Source organism: Felis catus, chromosome E2, assembly GCF_018350175.1.
Source record: "Felis catus isolate Fca126 chromosome E2, F.catus_Fca126_mat1.0, whole genome shotgun sequence".
NCBI classification, from domain to species: Eukaryota; Metazoa; Chordata; class Mammalia; order Carnivora; family Felidae; genus Felis; species Felis catus.
In genome coordinates, this window is record NC_058382.1 from 15,879,500 (window position 1) to 15,905,656 (window position 26,157).

General features: G+C 43.5%; 1 protein-coding gene across 1 annotated transcript; it reads left to right on the forward strand.

The window, feature by feature from the left end:
• Positions 1–313: 313 nt before the first annotated feature.
• On the forward strand, positions 314–20,931 carry LOC101097194 (WD repeat-containing protein 87-like). The gene is given in 7 exon segments (XM_045046159.1): positions 314–634; positions 8,004–8,126; positions 10,130–10,297; positions 10,710–13,585; positions 14,048–14,307; positions 14,831–17,308; positions 17,310–20,931. Coding segments are annotated over 6 exon segments (9,312 nt in total). The 5' UTR covers positions 314–634; positions 8,004–8,048; the 3' UTR covers positions 20,762–20,931.
• The last annotated feature ends 5,226 nt before the right edge of the window (positions 20,932–26,157 follow it).

Here is a 26,157-nt window from a genome sequence, read left to right on the forward strand (position 1 = left end):
CAGTTCCTGGCAGGTGTAAACAGGCCAAGCTCCTCCCAGTGTACCCTCCCCCACCCCAACACAGTAGTGTGTCTTGTAATCTGATGTAATATGAACGAATGCCACTCTGTCATACAAGGTCAGTTTTTAAGCCCTCTCCATCCCAATGCACTGTAGTGACCCCACTCCACTATAACAAAGGGCCAGATTCCTCCTACGTCCTGGCACTTAGCACATTCATATGGGGATTTTCAGGTTCTTAGTAATGTTAGTGCTGTATCACTAGACGTGTGTGGGGGGTGGGGGTGAGGGGGTTATTGAGGGAGTCTGAACCATTATGATGTTGGAGCTAGTGACACTCTTTCCGTGGAAAACTGTGATGAGAGTCTGTCTCTTCTAGAATAGGGGCATGTTATCTTCTGTGGAAGATAAAGGTGTGTGAACTAGGAGGGAATGAAGAGGGAATCCGGAAGCCTGTGATTTTGTACGACGTGAGTCATAGGTTTTTCCCAACTTGGAGAATGTATATTGAGTGGCAGCGGTCCCACTGAGCTCATTAAGACATGTGTCTGTAGGTGAGATAAGACTTTGTTCAGTCTGAGAAGTCTAAAGGGCAAGAGGAAACATCGAAGTGGCAGAATCTAGGATTGTAAACGTAAGTCTATTTGCGAGTTTTGCTTTTTTGTCTGTCTTATACCTCAGTCTCAGCATGGCTCCTTCACTTCTCATAGTAATAGCACCCTGAAGTTCTGTTGCACTTCTTCATTATAAAACCTTTTGAATTTCATTATTTTACTTTATTTTTTAAAGGCATGGCCTGGGGTGCCTGGGTGGCTCAGTTGTTTGAGCATCTGACTTCGGCTCAGGTCTTGGTCTCAAGGTTCATGGATTCGAGCCCTGCCTGGGGCTCTGTGCTGACAGCTCAGAGCCTGGAGCCTGCTTCGGATTCTGTGTTTCCGTCTCTCTCTCCCCTCTCCCCACTCACGCTCTGTGTGTCTCTCAAAAATAAACATTAAAAAAATTTTTTTAAAGGCCTGGGGCACCTGGGTGGCGCAGTCAGTTAAGCATCTGACTCTGACTCTGGCATCACACTCAAGCATCTGACTTGATCTTCAGTATGTGAGTTCAAGCCTCAAGCTGGGCTCTGTGCTGACAGCTCAGAGCCTGGAGCCTGCTTCAGATTCTGCATCTCCCTCTCTCTCTGCCCCTGCCCCGCTTGTGCTCTGTCTCTCTGTCTCTCAAAAATAAACATTAAAAAAAAAGAAAAGGCTTTAGTAGAGGGGCGCCTGGGTGCCTCAGTTGGTTAAGCGACTGACTTCGGCTCAGGTAATGATCTCAGGGTTCTTAAGTTTGAGCCCTGTGTCAGGCTCTGTGCTATTAGGCTGGAGCCTGGAGCCTGCTTTGGATTCTGTGTCTCCCTTTCTCTCTGCCCTTCCCCTGCTCGTGTTCTATCTCTCTCTCTCTCTCTCCAAAATGAATAAACATTAAAAAAATTCAATTAAAAATTAAAAAAATAAAGGCTTTAGTAGGGAAAAAGAGAAGAGCATTCCTTTCTGAGGCCAAGACTGGTTAAAGTGAAATGCCTCTCACTGCAAACCTGGTGGAAAGGAGTGTTAGCTCAGGTTTTGGGCAGAAGTGTCAGGCATTTTCCATTTTCCCAGAGCTCCTAGTCCTAAATTACCAGAGGAGGTTTTAGAGAGTCTTTGAGCTTGTGCAATCTAACCCTCATCTCTCATCACATTAGCTTGGTGTAGCAGCCTGCTCTCTCTTTTTTGTATTTTCACTCTCCTTCATGGTTTCTTCCTCCTGACATTTAAACACGTTCAATGATCTCATTAAAACAAACAAACAAACAAACAAAAAAAACCCTTCCCTCCAGGGGCCAATCTTTTGGTTTTCCCATGAATGTCCTTGAGAATTGTATCTAGGATTCTGGAGGGTTTAACCTTTCTTGTGGTAGAAATTAAAGTGAGGTAGTTGACTGTTGCTAGATGGAAGAAAAATGCTGGGAAATGTTCAGCTAGAGATAGGAGTCGCCACCGTGATCCTCCCAAGCACTCTGGGGCCAGCTTGGGAGCTGTTTGCCCTGGTCCTCAGCAAGGCAAGTGCAGAAATTCAGAATAAGCAGTTAGGAACTTTTATAGCAATTTGACAGAATAATTTGATGTCTGTTGAACTTAATGAAAAATCTGGAGTTAAAAAATTTTTTTTTCCCACATCACTCTTCTGTCCCTCTCCTTCTCTCTAGCTTTCTCCTCTTACCCCTCTCTTCCCTTCATCCTGAAGCTTTTCTAAGGGTCTTACTTTTCACTGATTCCTCAGCTCCTTCCAGGCTGACTTCAGGACTAACTGCTCTGCTGATATTGTTCCCTTAATGGACACCGGTACCGTTCGCCAAATCCACTCTTCGTCTCACTTGGCCTCTCTGTTACAGGTGACCTACCTTCGTGAAACTCTCCTCCTCAGGTTTCTGGAAGAACGTCTTACCTCTTTATAGTTGTTCCTTCTCGGTGTGTGCCCCCTTAATTGTCTGCTTATCAAGTCTCCTTCTCATGCAGCATAGCCCCCTGTGAGCAAGCTGCTCCAGATCCCCAGCTTCAGCAATCCCTACAGACTGGTCATTTCGTAGATTTGTTTCCAACCCAGACCTTTTACCCAATCTCCAGACCCATTCATTTTAGTTGTCTTCATTCAGATATTCTATAACCACCTCAACAAATCCAAAATCAAACTGATCATTGTTCCTCCAAAGGAACCTCCTCCAATGGAACAACCCACTCCTACTCTTCTTTAGCCCGTTTGAACATATCAAATTTTATTCAAAGCCTAACCCAGAAACCCAGGAACCATTCTAGATTTCTCTTTTCCTGACTCTCCATACCCAAATAATCTGCAATATCTATAAATCCTACCCCCCAAATATTTTTATCCTAAATATATTGTTATTGTCATTTGCTTTTCCTTTCCCTCTGCTCTCCATCAGAATATTTAATTATATTTCATCTCTACTATCACAGTAGCCTCCTGGCAGGTTGTCTTGACTGATTCCCAATCCAGCTCCAGGCTGGACAAGTACATATTCTGAAAGGTTAATCTGACATCCCTCCCCTGCTAACACTGTTTTTCAGTGTTTCTTTTTTTTTAATTTTTAAAAAATGTTTATTTTTGAGAGAGAGCGAGCATGAGCAGGGGAGGGGCGGGGGGTGGTGGTGGTGAGGACAGAAGATCCAAAGCGGGATCTGTGCTGACAGCAGAGGGCCCGATGTGGAGCTTGAACTCACAAACTGTGAGATCATGACCTTCCTGAGCTGAAGTTGGTCATTTAACTGACTGAGCCACCCAGGCACCCCTGTTTTTCAGTGTTTCAATATGAAAATTGAACTCCTTAGTATGACATTTAATAGTAACTCCTAACTGTCTAGCCATTTTTCTTCTATCGCCTTCTTGAACATTGTGCTGTAAGAATATTTAACTCCTATGTAGTTTCCGGCACAAATCATACATAAGTGTTTGTCCCATCCTCTCCTCCTGGAATGTCTGAGTAAGCCTTATCTGCCTGGCAACCTCCTCATGCTATTTCTGTGCTAGGTGCTGGCATTTCCTTCTGTGGTGCCTCATCCACCTTCAGGTGCTCCATTACAGCAATTATCCAGTTTTAACAATCTGAAGTTCCTTGAAGACCGTGTCTACTTTTGAACTTAGGATCCCCAGTTGGTAGCAAAATACTATAAAGCAAAATGTTACAAAGTAGAATCTCAACAAGTATTTGTTGATTGTTTGCGAATTAGCAGTTATGAAACTAGACAAACGAGGCTCACATTTGAGCTCAGCTGATGAGATACTGTTTCACCTTGGACACCCTTAATATAAGTTCTGTGAGCTCCATTGACTCTAGGAAGGTTGTGTAGCTCAGTAGTTCAAGGGGTGCCTTCTGTAGTCACGCATTCTGGGTTGGAATCCTGGCTTTGTCTCTTACTAGCTGTCTGGCTATAGGTAGACTAATTAACTTCTTTTGCAGAGTGGGAATATAGCTAGCTCCTACTTCAGAAGGTTGTTGGTATTAAATGAGACAATACACAGAAAGTATTTGGTGCATAAATTTTCCCAAAAAAAATGTTAGTGCCTGATTTCTCTATTGCTGCTATAACAAATTACCATAATTACCATTCCCTCCATCTCAAATTTGTCTCCATAGTTTCTTATTTCCAATTCTTTTGTCATAATTGCCACTGATTTCAGCTGTTTTTCTCAGCCTTTATAAGTAATTTATTATTTACAGATTATACTTATCTCTTGGTCTTGCTGAAGTTGAGTTTGCAAAGATCTTTGATTCTCTTTATTGATTTTAGATGCTTTCAGAACAGAAGGACATGGTAATAATGATACTTTAATGTTTCTGTGTTTTTACATTTTATTTATTTTTTTTAGCGTTTATTCATTTTTGAGAGACAGAGAGAGACAGAGTGCAAGTGGGGGAGGGGCAGGGAGAGAAGGTGACAGCAGAATTCAAAGCAGGCTCTGGGCTCTGAGCTGTCAGCACAGAACCCGATGCAGGGCTCGAACCCATGAATTGTGAGATCATGACCTGAGCTGAAGTTGGACACTTAACCCACTGAGCCACCTAGGCACCCCTCTATGTTTTTACATTTTAGATTCATCCCTTATTAAAAGCATGCAACTATACTTCATTCATTAAAAAAAAAAAATCTAATCTGAAAATTTGTCTTCAAATGAGCTTAGTCTGTATTTATTCTATAATGACATATTTTGACTTGTTTCTATTACTCTGTTTCTATTTGTCATACCTCTTTTTTCCTTGTGATGTTTCATCGTATATTTCTTTCATTGGATTGATATGTATTTCTTTTATTTCATATCCCCTTCCTCAACTGGTTCAATCTTACATTCTATTTGTTTCTTTCTTTTTGGTAGTTTTCTTAGTACTTTTTTAAATTTTAAGATCTAATTGACTCTATTAAGCAATTCATGAATCCAGCAGCATCCCTTCTAGCAAGCAGAGGAAAGCTCTCTTCCTTAGCATTTTTTTTAATTTTTTTTTTAATGTTTATTTTATTTTTGAGACAGAGAGAGACAGAGCATGAATGGGGGAGGGGCAGAGAGAGAGGGAGACATAGAATCGGAAGCAGGCTCCAGGCTCTGAGCCATCAGCCCAGAGCCTGATGCAGGGCTCAAACTCACGAACCGTGAGATCGTGACCTGAGCTGAAGTCGGACGCTCAACCGACTGAGCCACCCAGGCGCCCCCCTTCCTTAGCATTTTTTTAAAAAAATGTTTATTTATTTTTGAGAGAGAGAGAGAGTGTGTGTGCAAGCAGGGAGGGGCAGAGAGAGAGGGGGACAGGGGATCGGAAGTAGACTGCGCTAACAGCAGACAGCCCAATGTGGGGCTCGAACTCACAAAACATGGGATCATAACCTGAGCCGAAGTCAGACACTTAACCGAGCCAGCCAGGTGCCCCCTTAGCATTTTTAAAAAATAAGCTCTACACCTAACATGGGGCTTCAACTCACAACCCTGAAATCGAGAGTCACATGCTGTACTGATTGAGCCAGCCAGGCACCCCTCTTCCTTAGCATTTTTAATATACACATATAACAGGTTATTAAATGTGACTCTCAGTGTTCTGGGAATTTCATTAGAGAACAATAGATGTCAGATAAGTCATACAGAACATGCTAAGATTGTAAAGGAGATTTTTATGACCCTTAGCTTATTGCCCTTTCAGGTCTAGATTTTACATGATTTCTTTAGAGAGAATGGTTGGTGTGCTTTGTGGTATTTCTTCTCCCCCCCCCCCCCCCCCCCTTGCTCCTCTTTCTTGTCAGTCCAAGTGAGGTATATGTCAGAGAATCACTTCGGAGAACTTGATGGGTATCCCCTGGAATTTGGAGGTATGTAGGTTCCTGACTCATGCTTGGAGAAAAGTTTAAAGGTGTGTAAGCTTTCAGAGAGTGGGTCATAAGCCAGCTCTGTCCATGGAAGTGTCTGTTTGCAAGGTAATGAAGGGGTCTCAGTTCTGGCTCCCTATCTCCTATGAGCCCAAGTCCTATGTCCTCTCTTTGTCAGGGCAACACTACCCTAGCCATTCTAGCCATTACAGTCATTTTGGGGTTCTGATAACTATACCTCCTCAGAACTATCACAGAGGCAGCTTTGCACTTACTTGCTTTTTTCTCCCCTCTTCATTGCTGGCTCCTGGAATTCAGCCTCTTGTTATCCACAACTTCTAGAAGTTCGTAAGTGGGAGACTTTCAGGTTATTTTAGTCTGGCATCTGGCCAGAACCTGACATCTATTATAACTTGTTGAGTATCTGCCTTCCATATTAGATAGTAAACTCCAGGCGGGCAGATAATCATTCTTGTTCCTCGCTTTATCTCCAGCTCTAGGTTGAGAGGCCTGGCATATGATGAACATCAAATAAACATTTGTTGAACATGTGAGTGACTTATATACATGAAGGCTTCAGTAGTAAAGTAGGATAGATATAATTAAGTCTAAAAACTGTATATACAACAATGAGCATCACAATGAAGAGAATTAAGGAAGGTGGGGCTCCTGGCTGGCTCACGTCCATGGAGCATGCAACTCTTCATCTCAAGGTTGCGAATTCGAGCCCCATGCTGGGTGCAGAGAGTACTTTAAAAAATAAAATCTTGGGGCGCCTGGGTGGCGCAGTCGGTTAAGCGTCCGACTTCAGCCAGGTCACGATCTCGCGGTCCGTGGGTTCGAGCCCCGCGTCAGGCTCTGGGCTGATGGCTCAGAGCCTGGAGCCTATTTCCGATTCTGTGTCTCCCTCTCTCTCTGCCCCTCCCCCGTTCATGCTCTGTCTCTCTCTGTCCCAAAAATAAATAAACGTTGAAAAAAAAATTAAAAAAAAATAAAATCTTAATAAAAAAAGAAAGGGCGGGGGCGCCTGGGTGGCTTAGTCGGTTAAGTGGTTAAGCATCTGACTTCAGCTCATGATCTCATAGTTTGTGGGTTCAAGCCCTACATCAGGCTCTGTGCTGCCTGCTCAGAGCCTGGAGCCTACTTCGGATTCTGTGTCTCCCTGTCTCTCTGCCCCTTCCCCTCTCACGCTCTGTCTCTCTCTCAAAAATAAATAAACATTAAAAAAAATTTTTTTTAGAAAGGAAGGGTTGCAAAGCCAGGCTCATGTATTCTTTCAACTGTGCTGCAACTGATTCGCCTAAGCTCACCTGACAGCTTTCTTTTGCCATATTTTTTTCCATTTCTAGACTTCCTAAAACTCCCACTCCACTCTTATCCTCTTTTAAAAATCAATTATATTGTGGGGCGCCTGGGTGGCGCAGTCAGTTAAGCGTCCGACTTCAGCCAGGTCACGATCTCGCGGTCCGTGAGTTCGAGCCCCGCGTCAGGCTCTGGGCTGATGGCTCGGAGCCTGGAGCCTGTTTCCGATTCTGTGTCTCCCTCTCTCTCTGCCCCTCCCCCGTTCATGCTCTGTCTCTCTCTGTTCCAAAAATAAATTAAAAATGTTGAAAAAAAATTAAAAATCAATTTTATTAGGTATAATTTACATCTAATAAAGTGGGCCCATTTTGAGTGTATGTTTCAATGACTTGTGACAAATTTGTGTACTCATATAACCACCAAGATATAGAAGATTCCATTCACTTCTACAAAAAGTCCCCTATTACCCTTTCTCAGGAATCTCCCAGTCTCTCAGACCCAGGTAACCACTGATCTGCTCTGTCCCTATAGGTCAGATTACTCTTTGCTAGAATTTCATCTAAATGGAATCATGTAGTACCCGTTCTTTTGTGTCTGGCTTCCCCTCACCAATGTTTTTGAGATTCATCCACATTGCTGCAAGTGTCAGTAGTTCATTGTCACTCCAATCTTTCTGAAATAAGAGAGGTTCTTCTATTCCTAATGCTTTTGCTTCTCCCCTTCTCTCACTTTCCCTGTTGCTCTTCCCTCTCTCAGTTCCCTCAATTTCCAGTCTCACATCAGATGTGATTAAGTCATGTTTACGTCCCACAGGTTCTGTGAGCCATGATGTCTGTAAAGTGCTGGAATGTCACAAAGATGGCACCGTCACCCAGACTTATTCCTGAGTGGAAGGACTTGAAACTCTTCATAAATAATATGCTGAAGGATCTAAAGGTGACGTGTATGGGAGATCAGCACCTGGTGGGCTTGGACTAATTATCCCTGCCAGGGCAGCCTGTTCCTGGGCAGCATGTGAGCTCCTCCTTGGGAGGAGCCCTTCCATACCCCTAAACAATTCCTCCCTCTAAACTAAGATGATAACAATTAAAACACATTATGCTGGAAACAAAACAAAACCAAAAAGTGAGTTCACATGGATTAAACAAGCAGGAGATACCTTTGTCTTTACATGTCAAGGACCCATGTTCTTTTTCTTTCTTTTCGCTATCCTTAATATTTTAGCTTATCATCTTAAGGTTGCAGGACAGTTCCTGTACTTCCAGGTATCAGCTTTAAATTGCAAGTAGGTAGAAGAGAGAAGGTCAGAAAGTACAGAGCTGTGCCAGCCTTAGAGTGCTACAGTTGCCACTCTGTATTGCCAGAATTTCTGGGGCCATGATCACCCTAAACAAGGGCTGAGTTTTACGGGGATAGAAGGAGGGGGATTGATACACAGTAGGCAACAGTACTTCTAGGCACAGATACATTACTTGGGTTTAAGATAGTCTTTTAGAGTCTTCCTGAGAAAACCCTTTATACTGTTGAGTCAGTAAGTGAATCATTTGTACATAAAAGGAGGAGAGGAATGGTAATTAATGGAGTAAGGGGTTTGTAAATTAGCCTTCTGATTCAATGAAGAGGGATGGGAGATTGAGAGCTCAGATACCAGCATCCTTTCTCTCAACTCTGCTGCTGTCACTGAACCAGCAATGGCAGTGGAAGCTGTCTCCAGCATTGTGTTCTGTATTCTCCCAGAACACACAAAGATCTGAATATGACAAATATAAAGAGATTCTAAGTTGCCTCAGTATAGTCTCAGGTCCTTTGTGGATGCAGAGAAACTTGGGGAGTTAGATTCATGGAGTAGTGTTCAAGAGGCAGTAAAGCACAAGCTATACTGCTGAGAAAGGGACCTCAGAAGTAGACTTATGAGCCTCGGTTTGGGCTGATCCCTACAAGGAGTTCATGTCCTTATGTCCTAGATATAAACTCTGTTACTGGAAGATAGTGTATGTTGGACATGTCCTACTGTGAACATGTTGAAAGACATATATCGTCCTTAATACACCACACACACACACACACACACACACACACACACACACACCCTACGGGGTCAGAATACAGAATGTTAGAGCTGAAGCACTCCATGTTGTGAATAGCATACGTTTTCCTTGGATGCATATCGGAATAGTGAAAGAGGGACATGCCAAAGTGTCTAGCTCTGATGCCCACGGGCATGCCATGGGCATTCTAAGTCCGTGAAGTACGAGTTTCCCGTAGGCAGTGTATCATGAGTGTGACGCTGACAGGAGTGGTACTTTGGGTATAGGCAGGGACTTTGAAGAGTTGTTCCAACTGAGGTAGAGTATTTGCCAAGGTTGGATTGTTTTGTCTTACTCATATAGGATTGTATTCCTTTCTTTGGAAGTACTTATTTGTTGTGTACAGACATTTGTTAATTGTTTTTGTAATACCTGTTTCCCCCACTGGACTCTTTATCTTTTGAAAGCTAAGGCCATGTCTCTCTTGCTCAGCATCGTATCCCCAGTGTGTGTCCTAGAACATACCACCCTTTCTGAAGTGTTCCTCACCTGAGCCATGGAAAACAGATTTGAGGGGCTATTTTCTCATTTCTCTTAAGGATGATACATAACTAGTAACATTCTAGATGCATAGGGGAGAAATTAATGCCTCATGTAGAATGGATACTTTAGGACATTAGGGCTTACTTCTTACGGAAACTTGGTTGAGAAAGGCTGGGAGGTACTTTGAATTAAGATGTGGGTGAGGGTGAGGGAGGGATGACTCCCCCAAATAGTGCTTTCCAGTGGTAGGGTAAATAAATGTTGGTTAATGAAAAAACAACAAATGTCCGCTAATCCTCAGTAAATATTTATTAAATGAATGCGTGAGTGGCGACTTAGGCCTTTTAACAGGCCACTCTTCTCTCTCAGTCTGCTGAGAAACCAAAGAATGAGGTGATTGTACTGAGTGACTGGCCTGAGACTCTGTACCAGGAGCCTCACCATCCCCAGAGCAAGCCTTTCATCTGCTTCTACTCCATCAACATCAACTATTTCGTCTCCTTAAACTGGGTGGAACCAGATTCAAACCAAATACAGGTAAAGCTACCTCCCTTTTTTTTTCCTCCTTCTTAATCCACTTTATACTCATCATACCTCAACTGTCCTCATCTCAGAATGATGAGGGGGATTCTGAGTTAGCTCATTTTAACATCTATCTCCATTTCCCAATCTGACCTGGATGCAGTGATCTTTTTCACCTCTGGTTTCAGGTCCAGAGAATTCATATTCCTTAGAAAGCAGACTGAAGGCCAAGGAAAGAGCCTTAAGAATCATGTTTCTATCCTATACCCAAATCCTAGTATTAGGAAACTCCCAAAGTTAAGTTCTTTGGTCTTTCCTTAGTCTTACAAGAGGGAACAGCGATCTAAACATTCAACCCTTCATACCCCTTACTCTTGGGAGATCATCTGCCTCCATGGTCCAACTTTCATCTCTCATCCTCTTCTAGGCAGTACTTTGGATACAGAAGAAAGATACAGAAGCAGAAGGAACAATGGAGAAGATGATGTTTTGTGTGACGGATCAAGTACCACCCATTGAAGCAATGGTCCACACAGGTTCCTACCACATGTTAGTTGCTTACTGTGGTGACATGCACCTGTGGCTCTTTGGAGATCACCATCGAGCATTCATATCCCTGGGCACAGTGCCCTGTCGTTTCTTCATCAGCTGCCTCTGCTATGACCCAGAAACGGAGGTGCTGCTGTCTGGTACCTTGGGGGCTGTGGTTACCTGGCTTATCTTACCAAATGGCAGGGACCTCCAGATGGCACAAACAGTGCCCATGTCTGGTCATGAGCTTGTACAGGGCTTTTCCCTGAATGGCCCCAAGGGGTCTCTCCTGGCCCTTTGTGAGAATAAGGTAAGGGTCTTCACCCACCAGGGTCAGGGCCAGCTGAAAGAGGTAAGAAAGTTCACTCCCATAGGCAGTGGCTCTTCCATCACCTGCTCCTTCACTTGTGTCTCTCAGGGATATTTCTATGCTGGAAACAAGGATGGAGAGATCCATGCTTGGGGTCTAGACCAGGGTAACTTCCTCCACAGCTTCCAGGCCCATTCCTCATCAGTTATATGTGTTCACAGCCGGCCAGAGATCCACACCTTACTGACAGCAGGCCGAGAAGGCACAGTAAGGGAATGGAACCTTGCCGTTGGGAACTTGCTGCGGCAGCTGGAGATTGGTGAGGGTCTGCGGCAACTGCAGTTTATTGATAACACCACTTTTTTCTGCCAGACTACCCACGCTTTCTCACTGCACCACCTGCCTTATTTTTATAGCCTCTTCAATGTCTGTGGTTCTGCTCCTGAGCAGGTGCACCGGGTCTGCTGTGGCCGAAATTGGACTCGGATCCTGTGTGCCACTAAGGATGGTTTGTTGCGCTTCCTGTCTCCAGTGACAGGAGATCTCCTGGTTCTCACCTGGCCTCTGCTTGTCATGGATAAGGCTGTGGCTTGGGCCTATGACCCAGACAATGAGGAGCTCTTTGTGGCAACAGGCAGCTCAGAGGTGCTGGTGTTTGATGCAACGCGCTCGCCTTGCACAGCCAAGTATATGGTATGCACTTCAGTAAACTCTAGGGACAGAGTAAGTTGCCTGGCCTATGCACAGTCCCATTTGGGTATGGGCCTAGTAGGACTGATGTTCTGTGGGCATGACAGTGGCATTGTGAGAATCCTCTCCCACTATAGCTATGCGCGAATAGAAAAGACTGTTCATTCTGGGGCAGTTTTGGCCCTGTCTACCCTGGAAGGTCCCCAGGAAAACTCCTTGCTCTGTTCCTATGGCATGGATAATACTGTATACCTGACAGAAGCTTTGCTGTGGAAGAACAAGGTAATTCTGCAGTCCATAAGCAAAATTCTCTGTAGTTGCCCCCTGCAACACGTGATACTGCTGCCGGGTTCTGTGGGTGCCATCACTGACAACCACTGCTGGCGTCTCTGGCACTATCAAGATTTTCTGCAATCTGCAGCATCAAAACAAAGCTCTATGTTTGAAGAGACAAAATGCCTGCACCGGTGTGCCATCACTTCATTTGATGTCTGCTCCTCCCTGAAACTTTTTGTCACAGGGGGCATTGACGGCTCAGTCCGGATCTGGGACTTCCATGGTAGACTCATAACTGAGTTGGATTCAGCACTGCATTTTGGTCCACTCTGCTTTGCCAATAATCGGGGTGACCTGCTTGTGACTTTCAACCAGAGTCTTTACCTGGTATCATGCTTAAAATTGCTCCCTCCTGCTCGGCTGATTCACCTAGCTATCCTAAATAATCCAGATGAAATACAAGAAGACCCTAAACTCTTTCTGCCTAGCTTCTTCTTTTCTTTTGAAATAGTACTTGTACCCAAATTTGTCTATCTTGGACAAGGGCTGCAGGAATTACAGGGGCTAGAGGCCCTTGTTAACAAACGGGTCATTGCCTTTGACAATACTGTGCCCCATGTTGTAGAGGAAGAGAGACGTATGCCTTCTCTGATTCAAGTGGAACCCAAATTACATTTTTTGGAGGATAAGGATATTGCTTTTTCTATTCCTGACCCCAAGCATAATCATCCCCCACATGTGGTTCCTGCTCAGCTACAGCTGGCTGGCTGGAATGGGTTGAACCCCTATCATAAACTGCATGGCTTCTTTGGTAAAGGGCGGCAATGGCCCTTTGCTCCTGATGGCTACATCCCCAACTCAGTTATCCGTGCCTGCCTTTGGCCTGACGGTACCCCAGTCTTCTTACGCCATGACCTGTACCCATCCTACCGAGATACAGACTGGGACATGACTGAACCCATCAGACGCCAGACACTGTCACCTATGCCTCTATCAGAAGAGAACATCTCAATGAGGAGAGAGAGGGATAAATCCAAGTGGTGGAAACGAACATTCTATGATGTTCTAACAAGCTTGATAAACCGAAATTGGGCAGGAAGAAAACTTGATGAAGGGCTTCTAAATAATTTAATTGAGGCAATCCTCAGCCTCACAGTTTACTGTTCTATAGACCAGTACACGACATATATTAGTGCCCTGGCACAAATTTTTGCCACTTACCAAGTGTCTCCAAGGTTGTGCTCTGAGACTGCCTGTCGCCTGCTGGAAGATACACTCCATCCCAACCCATGCATCCGTGAGCTAGCCTGGGAGGGGCTAGATATGCTTGGCATCATGAGCCATCTCTTTGCTGTTCCACTGAGTCTGGGATTGATGGACAGTGATGAAAATGTGCGGGCTAAGGCTTTGTACCTTATGATAAGAGTCACAGGCATCCAAAGTAAGAGCATGCTGGTAGGCCTGCTGAAGGAACAAGAAACCCTCCAAAAAATGCAGTAAGTTGTGTAGTGGCTTTCCCCCTTCTGTTTTTTCTAGCTCCTAACCTCCAGAATCTGGTTGCTTATTCTCCTTTTCTATAACCCTTTCTATTCTTTTCCTCCCACTATGTTCTTTGTTTCTCTTTGCTTTTCTCCCCAGTGCTTACCCTTCTTCTGATCCTTAAGATTCCTCGAGACTCAAGTCTACAAACCTTCCAACCAAAAAAATATCTTTTATCTCCCTGATGACTTGATTCTTTGCTATCTTTGATTCTTTCTTCTTTACCAACCCTTTACTTCAGACTACTCTGTCCTAAATGGCCACTTTATCTCTGCCTCTTCAATTGCAATTTCTTCTTCTCCTCCTCCTCCTCCTTCTCCGTGTCTTCCTTTCTTCCTTCCCTCCTCTTCCTCTTTCTTCTTCAAATCTAGTTTTATCACTGGCTTGGTGTCATCCTTTTTTCCTCTTGACTTTTATAGGCGGGAACTTATTGGAGAAACCTCTCTGGACCAGCTGCTGGGGATCCAAGCTAACGACATCCAGTGCCTGCTTACACGGGTGGAGCAGCAGCTAAATGAAAACCTGACCTTGTCACACAGAGACCAACAACCTCCTTTGTCTTTAGACATATCAATGGATGGTGAACCTGAGACCTTTGTCAAACGAACATTCATACCTGAAGAGATCACCAAACAAAAGAAAAGAATGACATATGTTCAAGAAAAGAGAGAAAGTCTTAGTATGTATGGGGTAATAAATGGGGTATATTTGGGGCCCACCTTAGGACACCAAAAGACAGGGTCAGTAAGGCCAAGATATCTAAAATGGGGATACCTGGGTGGTTCAGTCAGTTGAGCATCTGACTTCAGCTCAGGTCATGATCTTGTTCGAGCCCTGCGTAGGGCTCTCTGCTGTCAGCACGGTGCCCACTTCAGATCCTCTGTCCTCCTCTCTCTTTCAAAAATAAATAAACATTAAAAAAAGATATCTGAAATTATATCAGTGGGAACATAATTACGTAGAGATTCTTTTCCATAGAAAGTAACCTTCCTGGGAAGGAAACACATATACCACAACAAATAGCAAGGTCTTATTTCTTCAGGATATGGAAGCTGGGATAAATGACAAGCATTTCTGTGCCATAAAGCCTCAGTCCTCTTTGCCTCTGTACTTCTTATGTAAGTTCATTGAACTGTATATTACAAAGGATACCACTCAGGGCCTCTGTTTTTTCTTAAATATTTTCCTCAATATCTCTGCAGTTAAAAAGGACCTGAGACTTTCCAGAAAGAAGAGAGAGACAGAGCTTGTAAAATTTAGCTCTATGTTGGTGCCTTCAGAGGATGAAGGTGAACAGAGAGAGGCCAAGAAATCAGAGCTAATTGACACTGAGGATGTTGCCTTAGAGCCAGAGCTGCCACTAAGTACTTTCAGCCCAGCCAAATCTGAAGAGGTTGCTGAATCAAAGGAGGTCATGACAGAAGCTACAGAAGCTATGGAAGCCACAGAAGAAGGAAGAGGCCACATGGCAGTCACAGAGGCAGTGGAAGCCACACAGATTATGAGGGCCATAGATCAACATGACATGAAAGATTATGGTGAGATATTCCCTAAGCTGGAAAGACAAGAACTCATGAAAAGACTCTGGGAAAGGGCAGTGGAAAAAAGCCATGAAAAAGTAGCTGCGAAGTTGAAACAGAAAGAAAGTTTGAAGGATATTTCAAAGACGACTGCAGAAGAGCCCAAAGAAAAAGTCATGCAGATTGCTGAACAAGAAAAAGATACAAGGAAGAAACTTGGAAAGGGTGGCCAAGGTTTGGCTGGTGCCCCTGGACACACGGGTGAATCAGACACCAGGTCTTGGCGGAATGACATTTGCTATCTTGCCACCTCAAGGATAGCAAGTTCCCATCCAGGAATGTTAAGGGATCTGGGTCAAGAATTGGTGGACTTGGCTCGGGTGATTCTTGCTCCCCAAGAGCCCAGTTGGGATCTATTCCAAAAGATCTGCCCCCTTTTAAAGGACTCCTCAGAATTGGAGGAAAGAGTGGTAGAAGAACCATCCACTATAACAGAAAAGGTGGATAAAGAGATTGTCGAGGAAGAAGTGACAGAGTTGGGAAGACAAAGGGGAAAAGAAGCATTAGAGAAGGACAAGGCATTTTCTCAAGTCAAGAAAAAGAAAGTTGCTTTCTTAGATAAACTAGCCTTACAGAAAAGGAAATTAAAAAAAGAAGCACAGGGACTGGCCAGGCAAGATGGGAAAATAGCTGAGGAAGAAGGGAAACTGAGTAAGCCAGAGAAGAAATTAATTCAGGGTAAGGAGAAACTGATTCAAGATATGAAGAAACTGCCTCATCAGAAAGAAAAAATAGCTTGGGAGGAAAAACTACTGGCTTATCCACAAAAGACATTAACCAAGGAAGAGCAGAAGTTAGTTTTAGGAGAAAAGAAAGATACTGGAAAAGGGAAAAAACGACTAGGGGAAAGAAAGAGAGTGACCCAGAAAGAGGGGAGGGCAGCCCTGAAAAGGAGTAAGTGGGACTGGGAGAAGATTATGATGGCCCATGAAGAAGACATGTGGCCCCAGGAAGAGGTGTTGCCTGTCTGGGGAGAGAGGAAATTGTCCCAGGAAGAGGAAGAGCTGGGTGAGGAAGACGAGGAGCTGAGTGAGGAAGAGGAGGAGCCCTGTGAGGAAGAGAAGGAGTTCAGTGAGGAAGAGCCAAGTGAGGAAGAAGAGGAACTGGCGTGGGATGAAGAGGAACTAATTCTGGACTTAAAGAAACAAGTTAAAGGTAGGAAGAAAAAGTCCCACAAAAAGAAGAAACACATTCAAGGTATAGAGAAACATGTTGAAGAAGAGGCCCAGAAAAGGGGGGAATTAGCCCAGGAAGAGGAACATTTGTCTAGTGAAGAGGAGAGACTGTCTGGGGAAGAAGAAAAACAGGCATCAGAAAGGGGAAGCTTGGCAGAGCAAGAAATTAAATTGACCACAGAGAAGAATAAATGGTTAAAAAAGAAAAAAGAGGCCTATAAAAAGAAACAAATCCAAGAAAATGAAAAACAAGTTGGGAAACAGGAGAAAGAAGACCAGAAAGAGAGGCAGGCTAAGAAAGAGGAGAAAAAAGCCAAGGGCAGACAATTATCCTGGGAAAGAAAGAAAATGGGCCTAGGGGAAGAGGAAAAGCAGGGGGAAAAGGAGAGAAGGACTCAGAAAGAGGAGAAAACGACTGAGAAGAAGAGGCAATGGGCCTGGGAAAAAAAGAAAGCAGACTCCGGAGAGGAGGAAAAAGCTGGGGGGATGAAGAAATGGTCACAAGAAGAAAAGAAACAGGCCCGGGAAGAAAAGAGACGGGATCAGAAAGAGGAAAAATTGGCTCAAAAAGTGGAGAAACAGGCTGAGGGTAAAAAACAATGGGCCAGAGAAAAGATGAAACTGGTCCCAGGAGAAGAGAAAAAGATAGAAGAAATTGAGAAAGTGTTCCCTCAAAAAGAGAAACGGGCCATGGTGGGGGAAAAACAAGCTAAGAAAGAGGAGAAATGGGTTGGGAAAGACAGGAAAGCCACTGACAAAAAAGAACAACAGACCCACAAAAAAGAGCAACTAGCCCTACAAGAGCAGATACAGGCCCAAGAAGAGAGAATATGGGGTCAGAAAGAGGAGAAAGAGAGCGATAAAAAAAAAACAACGGGCTTGGGTAAAAGAGAAAATTTTTGTAGAAAGGGAGGAACACGCTGGTGAAGTGGAGAAAAAGTCCCAGGAAAATGAGGAAAAAGCATTGAAGAAAAGACTGACCCAGAAAGACAGTGAATTGGCCAAGGAGAAGAGGCATATTGCTAAGAGAAAAAAAGCAGTAGCCAGAAAGGGGATTGCCACAACTAAGAGAAAGAAAAAAACTAAGGAAGAGAAAGAAGTTGTGGAAGAAGAGGAATTGTCCCAGGAAGAGAGGGAATTGGCCTATGACATTAGGATCAAGGAGATGGGTGTTGCCAAGAAAAAAAGTAAAAGAACCAAAGAGGAGAGAATACAGGCAGTGAGGAAACTGGATATGGAGAAAGGGATTCGTTCTGAAGAAAAAGAGGCTAGTTCCAGGTTAAAAGATATAAGGAAGAAAGAGAGTAACCTGTTCAGGATCCTGGCTAAAACAATTAGAAAAATGAGTATAGTGCTACCAGAAGAAACAGAAATATGTGAGGAAGAGAGATCATTCATGACAGGGAAGAGTGAAATGGATGGCCAGAAGTGGGAATTTTTTAAGGAACAGGGGGAAATAATGAAAGAAGAGAAGGAGCTGGGTCAGGAAGAGGGAAAAGTAGAAGATGATAGGCTGGCCACCAAAGAGAGAACACTGACTGATGGAGAGAGCTTGAAGGAGAACCAAAAGTTACTACAGAAGGTCCAGGGAAAGATACTATTAGATAGAGTCCAGGTAGAGAGTATATTAAAGGAAGTCCAGGAACAAAATATGTTAGGAAAAAAGCAGCTAAAGAAACTTCTGAGGAGAATTGAGAAGAATAAACTAAAAAAGACTCCGCTGAAGTGGTTATTAGAGAATATCAGAGATACTCTGTTTGAAGGCTTATCTGAGAGTTTTATTGGGAAGGAAATAAAGGAAGGTCCAACTAAGAAGGGGAAAGAGGAGGAGAGCATTACTGAGGAAGAAAAGGAAGGGATTCTGCCCAGGAAGGAGAAAGGGAAATATGTAATTAAGAAGAAGAAAAAGAAGGTAAGCCTGAGTGAAGAGAAATTGAAGGAGAATTTGGCTAAGAAGCATAAAAAACAAAGTTCATCCCAAAGAAGGAGAAAGGGAAAGAGGTTGACTCAAGAGAACGAGAGGCTGAGTAAGAAGAAAAAAGAAGGCCCACATGAGGAGGAGAGCCTAAGTGAGGAGGAGGAGGAGGAAAGCCTGAGTGAGGAGGAGGAGAAGGAGAGCTTGAGTGAGGAGGAGGAGAGCTTGAATGAGGAGGAAGAGGAGAGCCTGAGCCAGGAGGAGGAAGAGAGCCTGAGCCAGGAGGAGGAGGAGAGCCTGAGCCAGGAGGAGGAGGAGCACCTGAGCCAGGGGGAGGAGGAGAGCCTGAGCCAGGAGGAGGAGGAGAGCCTGAGCCAGGAGGAGGAGGAGAGCCTGAGCCAGGAGGAAACGGAGAAGATAGAGAAAAGGGAGAAGGAGGAGGAAAGACAGAAGGATGGGGAGAGCAGACTTATGGAGGTGATACTCCCAGAAGAGGGAGTATTGAAAACAGAGCTCTCCAAGGAGGAAGTGAGCTTATCAAAGCTAACAATAGAAGATGAGTCTCTTGCTGAGAAAAGAAAAGGTACAACTAGAAGGAAAATGCCTTTTAAGAAAGAAAGATTGCTTGATGGAAAGAGAGATCCCACACTTAGGGATAAAGTCATGTGGCCAACAGTTCTGAAAAGCCCCTTCAAAATGCCACTCCCAGTAGCTCTGGAAAAACAGAGAATGCCCAGGAAAGTGTTAGGGGATCATTTAGATTTCAAAGGTCAGGAAAGTCAACTTCTTGGAGCACACCCTGAGACAAGTTCTTGGAGAAGACAAGAGGATGTGCTCTTGGAGAAAGCTAGGGGTATGTTTTTACAAGGGAGGGGAACAGGCTTACAGGCCCAGATCCCAGAAGGGCTCCATAGGCCAGAGTCCCATTTATCTGATATGATCAGGAAACCACAGAAACCTGAACATAGACCCAAAGGTGACATGTGGAAGTGGTTCTTGAAGTCCCGGGATTTGCCAATGGGGAAAACTGAGGGCCAGGTCGTAGGCCCAGCCCTAGCCTCAGCCCCATCCCTTACTTCTGCACCAGCTGAAAGGCCACGCTACTCAGAAGCAAGCTTCTCAGATGAGGACTGGATTAACAATGCCTTAATAAGGCTGGAAGCGGGAGAGCAGCTTTCCAGGAACAGTTTCCAAAGACTGCACCAGCTCCTCAGAAACTTCACTTCAAAGGGATACTTGAAATGGATGCATCTATACAACCTTAAAGCCATTGCTAAACACTTCAGGAAGAACCTAGAAGTAAGTCATGCAGACATATCACAACCCTATAAGGATGTTTTGAGTCCAGTGCACTTAAAAGGGATCCCTCCAATTAGAAGAAAAGAAAAATGGAGCCGGCTAGAGCCATTCCCTGTTGTTGAAGCAGTGTTACCATTGGCTGCCACAAGGCCTCAAACCCCACACCGTCTCAGTTGGCCTCTCTTAGATGAGTCCTACAGGAAGAAGCAGGCACAACAGTTATCTTCTGCTGTTAAGCAGATGTTGAACCTTTATCCAGTCAGAAAGGATGTTCCTACAACTGTCTATCCCTCTGTGGATATAAAATCCCTGGACTTGATATTCCAGAAAGATTTCCAGGTCTTGAGGGAGAAAGGAGAGCTCTCCAAATTTCACAAGGCAGAGAAGGAAGTACTGCCCATCCCTTCACCAGTATTCCCATCAACCACCAAGAGGATTCAAGTCCCAAAGGCTATAAACTGGCATCTTTTAGGAGAACCTTACAGGAGTGCTCGGGTACAGCAGTTATCCAATGCCCTCAAAGAGATGGAAATGCAACACTTTTATCCTATCGCGCACGAGATTTTCACAGGTGCCCATGACTCTGTGGACAAACAAACTCTAGCATTGATGTTTCAAAAGGATCTCAGAGCTTTTAAGGGAAAAGACAGGCCCCTCACATTGCCCAAGTTGAAGAAGGCGCAGCCCGTCTCTAAGAAAAAGGAAAAGCTGCCTCAATGGGAGACATTTGTGGCACTCTACTATGTTTTGCGGACATTGCAGCAACGATATGCAAAAGACCGCACTGCTTGGATGGAACAGTTTTACCAACTCATGGATCTGTACCAATTTAAGTCCCCCCAAATCCAGAGGCTCCTACTACAGTTGCTGCAGAGAGAGGCACTCCAACCTCAAGAGACCATCTATAAAAAGGCCCTGAAAGCCAAGGAGCTGGTACTTGGTGAACGGTTGTTCTGTGGCCTGTTTTGTGGTCATTCTTGTGCCCCTGCAGGTCCTCTCAAGTTCCATGATGTTGTACCTCTGCCTGGGAAGAGCAAGGTGCATACTATCCAACCTGTGGGCATTGCCCAGTATGGGTTCCTAGAACTTGCCTGGAAAAGCCTACCACAAGTCAGTCCTTACCTTATTGAGAGGCTGCCCAACATCTCTACTCCAACTCTATGATTTGGCCTAACATTAGGACTTTGGGACCTTGCTGGGAAATAAGTCTGGCCATAGATTTTAAGCCTTCTGTACCCACTTCAAGGTGGGCCTAAACAAGTATTTGTATTCATTTGGCTCCAGAAACCTGCTACCTTGTACTGAATAAAATGACATTTCTCATTTGTAACAAACATTTTGATTTCTCTTTCTTCCCCAGCCTAGGATCCCCATAGAAAGTAGACAGAGATGTCCATCAACTGATGAATGGATAAAGAAATTGTGGTTTATATACACAATGGAATATTACGTGGCAATGAGAAAAAATGAAATATGGCCTTTTGTAGCAACGTGGATGGAACTGGAGAGTGTGATGCTAAGTGAAATAAGCCATACAGAGAAAGACAGATACCATATGGTTTCACTCTTATGTGGACCCTGAGAAACTTAACAGGAACCCATGGGGGAGGGGAAGGAAAAAAAAAAAAAGAGGTTAGAGTGGGAGAGAGCCAAAGCATAAGAGACTCTTAAAAACTGAGAACAAACTGAGGGTTGATGGGGGGTGGGAGGGAGGAAAGGGTGGGTGATGGGTATTGGGGAGGGCACCTTTTGGGATGAGCACTGGGTGTTGTATGGAAACCAATTTGTCAATACATTTCATATATAAAAAAAAAAGATTAAATAAAAAAAAAAAAAGAAAGTAGACAGAGAAAACATAATCTTTGTCCTCACAGGACTGATTGTTTTTTGTCAGTGGGTACATCCTTTGGAGGGTAGGGGCCAGCATTTGATCAACTTTTGATAGAAAAGTCTGTCCTGGAGCTCTTTTTTCTTTGGTTAGTATTTCCTCCCTCAAAAGTTCCTAGGAGGAGAGTGTCTGGTGCAGCTGGGCTTTTATTTATTTAGCATTAATCTGAGAGGAAGCAGAGAAGACCCATAATTTTTCCCCTTCATAAACTTTGATCTGTAGTTCCTGAACATCTCTAAGCCTTAGCGTTCTCATCTACATAAGGGGGAAATAGAGTGAAATAATGATTAAGAATGCCAACGTTGAATTCAGAAAAACTCTCATTCCAGTTCTTTTTCTGCCATTTATTAGCTCTTTAATCTTAGCTTTTGGTTTCCTCAAAGTAAAATGGTGATAGTAACAACTACCTTAGTGAAACAACAGAATTCCTGGAATACAGTTCTCTCTCCCTCCCTTTCCCTCTCTCTCTATCATAGGTAGCTATTTTAATGGGAGTTAAGTGTGTGAATGAGAATGTGGGTTATAAGATTCAAACAGGATTTGAATCCCTGCCTTTCAATTTGACATATAATCTTGAGCCAGTGATTTCACCTAAGCCTCAGCTTTTTATTTTTTATTTTCAATTGTTTATTGTAAGCCTCAGTTTTATCATGTGCAAATGAGGCTCATTGTGAGGCTCAAATGTGATTCTGGCTACACCCATTTTAGTGTATTGGGCTAAAGGAGGTGCCTGGGACCTCAAGAGAGTTTGAGGATACCTTGAGAAAGGGAACAGAGCTCAAGGAGACAGTCTGCAAGAGTAGAGGGGGAGTTCAAGCACAAAGGAGGTGCTTGGAAGCCCAAGAGCTCTTGGGTATCAGAAATCAGACTGCTGAGGGAAGTGACAAATTCTGAGGAAAAAAAAAAAAGTTTGGGAGTCCAGATCAGAAGCTTGGGAGTAAGAGACAGATCTCAGGGGAGAGGTCTGAGAGCCCAAAGGGAACAGCTGGAGTTGACAATGTACAGAAGCTAAGAAGTCCTGGGAACAGATCCCATGCTCAGCAAAGGCATAAAAGTGATGAGCAGAAGAAGCAGATTTTGAGATTAGAGGAGCCAGGAAGCCCTTGAAGGAGCCAGAGCTCAGGGGAGATCCCTGGAAGCTTAAGAGAGGTGCACAAAGTGCAATGGGGAAGGGTAGGAGAAAAGGGAAGAAACAAAACTTTGAGAAGACTGCAAGCTTCCAGGGAAGGAACTAGACCCCAAAAAGCAGTCTGCAAGGTCAGAATAAGTTGAATAATTCCAAAGATTTAAAACATATACTTACACATGGGGGAATTCCCTCCTGTGAAACAGTAAATTATATATAGATGTTTTTTGCTTCTGGCTCCTGCTAATATTTGGTCTTTGACCCTTGTTTCTGACACAGAATTCCTAAGTCCCTTGGAATCTCCTGGGAGATAGGAAACTCTTTTTGTTCTAATGAGATGATTCTTGGTGGGCTCCTAGAAAGGGGCTAGTCACTAGAAAGACCAAGCCATGTATAGAAGCTTGGGGCTTTCAGCCACCTCTCCCATTCTCTAAATAAGGGCTGGAGATTGAGTTAATGATCAGTCATGCTACATGGTGAAGCCTCCATAAAACCCCCAAAGTGTGGGGTTCAGGGAGCTTCCAGGTTGGTGAACACATCTATGTGCCAGAGGGTGGTGCACCCAAACTCCATGGGGCAGAAGCTCCTTCACTTAGGACCCTACCAGAGCACCCCTGATGTATCTCTCTGGCTGTATGCTTTAACATATCCTTCATAATAAACCAGCAATAGTAAGTAAACTGTTTTCTTGGGTTCTGTGAGCTGTTGTAGCAAATTATTGAACCTGAGGAGAGGATTGTGGGAGCCCGTGAATTCTATCCAAGTCAGACAGTTCTGGGTAACCTGGGTACCAACTACTTGTGATTGGGGTCTGAAGCAGAGGGCAGTCTTGTGGGACTGAGACCTTGGGGGTCTGTGCTTACTCTGGTTAGTGTCAGAATTGAACTGCAGGACACCAAGTTCATATTGGAGAATTGGTCTGTGTGGGGAAAAAAACCACACATCTGATGTCAAAAGTGTTGTGTGAGTAAGAAGACAGCCCCCCCCCCCATCAAATATCTCCTCAAATATCCTATGTATTTCCAGAAGAGGGGGAAAACAAGATGAAAAGTATTAAATTGTGTTTACTGTAAGGAAAACCGTTAATAGTTTACTAAAAGGTTTGCTACAGCGGGGAAATGAAGAAATTTGTTTTTCTTAAACACTAGGGAATTTTGCCAAGCTTTTTACAATCCCAGAAATAATAGAGCCATATAAAAGAAACTAAGCTTGACTTATTTATATCAGAACAACTTTAAAAATAATTTTTAAATGTGGTAAATTATACATAACAAAATTTACCAGTTTAGCCATTTTCAGTGTACAGTTTAGTGCATTAAATACATTCACGTTGTGCAACCACCAGTGTCCATCCAGAGAATGTTTTTCACCTTACAAAATTAAAGCTCTGTTCTCAGGGGCACCTGGGTGGCTCAGTCAGATAAGTGTCCAACTCTTTTTTTTTAATGTTTATTCATTTTTGAAAGACAGAGACCGAGCACAAGCAGGGTGGGGTGGAGAGAAAGGGGGACACAGAATCTGAAGCAGGCTCCAGGCTCTGAGCTGTCAGCACCAGAGCCCGACGTGGGGCTCGAGCTCACGAACCGTAAAATCATGACCTGAGCCAAAGTTGGACGCTCAACCCACTGAGCCACCCAGGTGCCCCAATAAGTGTCCAACTCATGATTTCGGCTCAGGTCATGATCTCATGGTTCATGAGATTGAGCCCCACGTTGCGCTCTACACTGAGAGCTTGGATCCTGCTTGGGATTCTTTCTCTTCCTCTCTCTGCCTGTCCCCTGTTTGCATGTGCTTGCTCTCTAGCTCTCTCAAAAGCAAAAAAAAAAAAAAAAAAAAAAAAACCCAAAAACCGTTCCCATTATATAATAACTCCCCATTCTCCCTACCCCACCGCTCCAGCTCCTGGCAACTATCATTCTATTTTCTGTCTCTATGAATCTAAGTACTTGATATGAGTGGAAACTTAAAGTATTTGCCCTTTTGTGACTTATTTCACTTAGCATAGTGCCTGTCTTCAGGGTTCATCTATGTTGTAGCAGGTGTACAATATTCCATTGTATGTATAGACCACATTTTGTCCATCCATTTATCTGTTGGTGGGCACTTGGGTTGCTTCCACCCAAATTTTGGCTATTGTAATGCTGCAGTGAACATGGGTGTACAAACCTCTCTTCAAGATCTTAAAATTGTTTTTGGTATATACCCAGAAGTGGAATTGCTGGGCCATATGGAACTTCTATTTTTTTTTTTTTTTTAGAAATGGTCAGCTGGTATAATTTTAAAAATACCATTAGGGTCCATTCTAGTGATTGTCTTCTGACTTTCTGCAGTAATCTAAATCTGTGTTTCACAAACTTTGAAATAAAGTATAAGGCTCCTTAGGTGTATTTAAAATTTTATTTTAAACATTCAAATTATTTTATTGAGGTGTAATTAACATGCAGTGAAAGGTACAGCCATTAAACTTTCAGTTCGATGAGTTTTGACAACTGTATACACCCTTGTAACAACCACACAAACCAAAGTAAAATATTTCCAAATGGCCCTTTCCAGTTCTTTTGTGCCCTGTTCCAGTCACTTTTCCAACTCCCTCCTTCAAGGTAACCACTCTTTTATTACCTTTAGTTTTTCCTGTTCTTGCACTCCATATAAATGGAATTATAAAGTATGTAAACTCCTGTTTGGGGCTTATTTTGCTTAACATATTTTTTGAGACGCATCTATATTGTGCATATTAGTTTTTCCTTGTTGTATGAACACACCATGATTTATTTATTCTCATGTTGATGGATGTTTGAATTATCTCCAGGTAGATGTATCATGAATGAGGCTGCTATGAACACTCTTGGATAAGTGTTACTATGGATGTTTTCATTTCTCTTGGGCAAATACTTCAGGATGGAATTTAGGTTTATAAGAATATTTTCCCAAAGAGGTATCACTTTATACTCCCCAACGCTATTTATGAGCATTCCAGTTGTGCCACATACTTGCCAACATTTCACCTTGTCATGTTCTTTTATTTCTAGTAGGCATAGATAATTTTCATGGGCATAGGTATTTCATTGTGACTTAGTGCTGATTAAGTTGTGTTGACCCCATCGCTTCTCGGCCTTTTGGCTAAGAACAAGTGAAGTTGTGTTGACCCCTTTTTTCTAGCGCTTATTGGCCATTTTTTTTTTATTTTTTTTTTCAACGTTTATTTATTTTTGGGACAGAGAGAGACAGAGCATGAACGAGGGAGGGGCAGAGAGAGAGAGGGAGACACAGAATCGGAAACAGGCTCCAGGCTCTGAGCCATCAGCCCAGAGCCTGACGCGGGGCTCGAACTCCCAGACCGCGAGATCGTGACCTGGCTGAAGTCGGACGCTTAACAGACTGCACCACCCAGGCGCCCCAAACCATTTTTATATCATTTGTGAAGTGTCTAAGTCATTTGTTCCCCACCCCTTTAAATTGGGTTGTCTTTTTATTTTGATTTAAAGATGTTCTTGTCTATTACCAATGTTTTATGATGAGCAGATATATATATATATTTTTTAATTT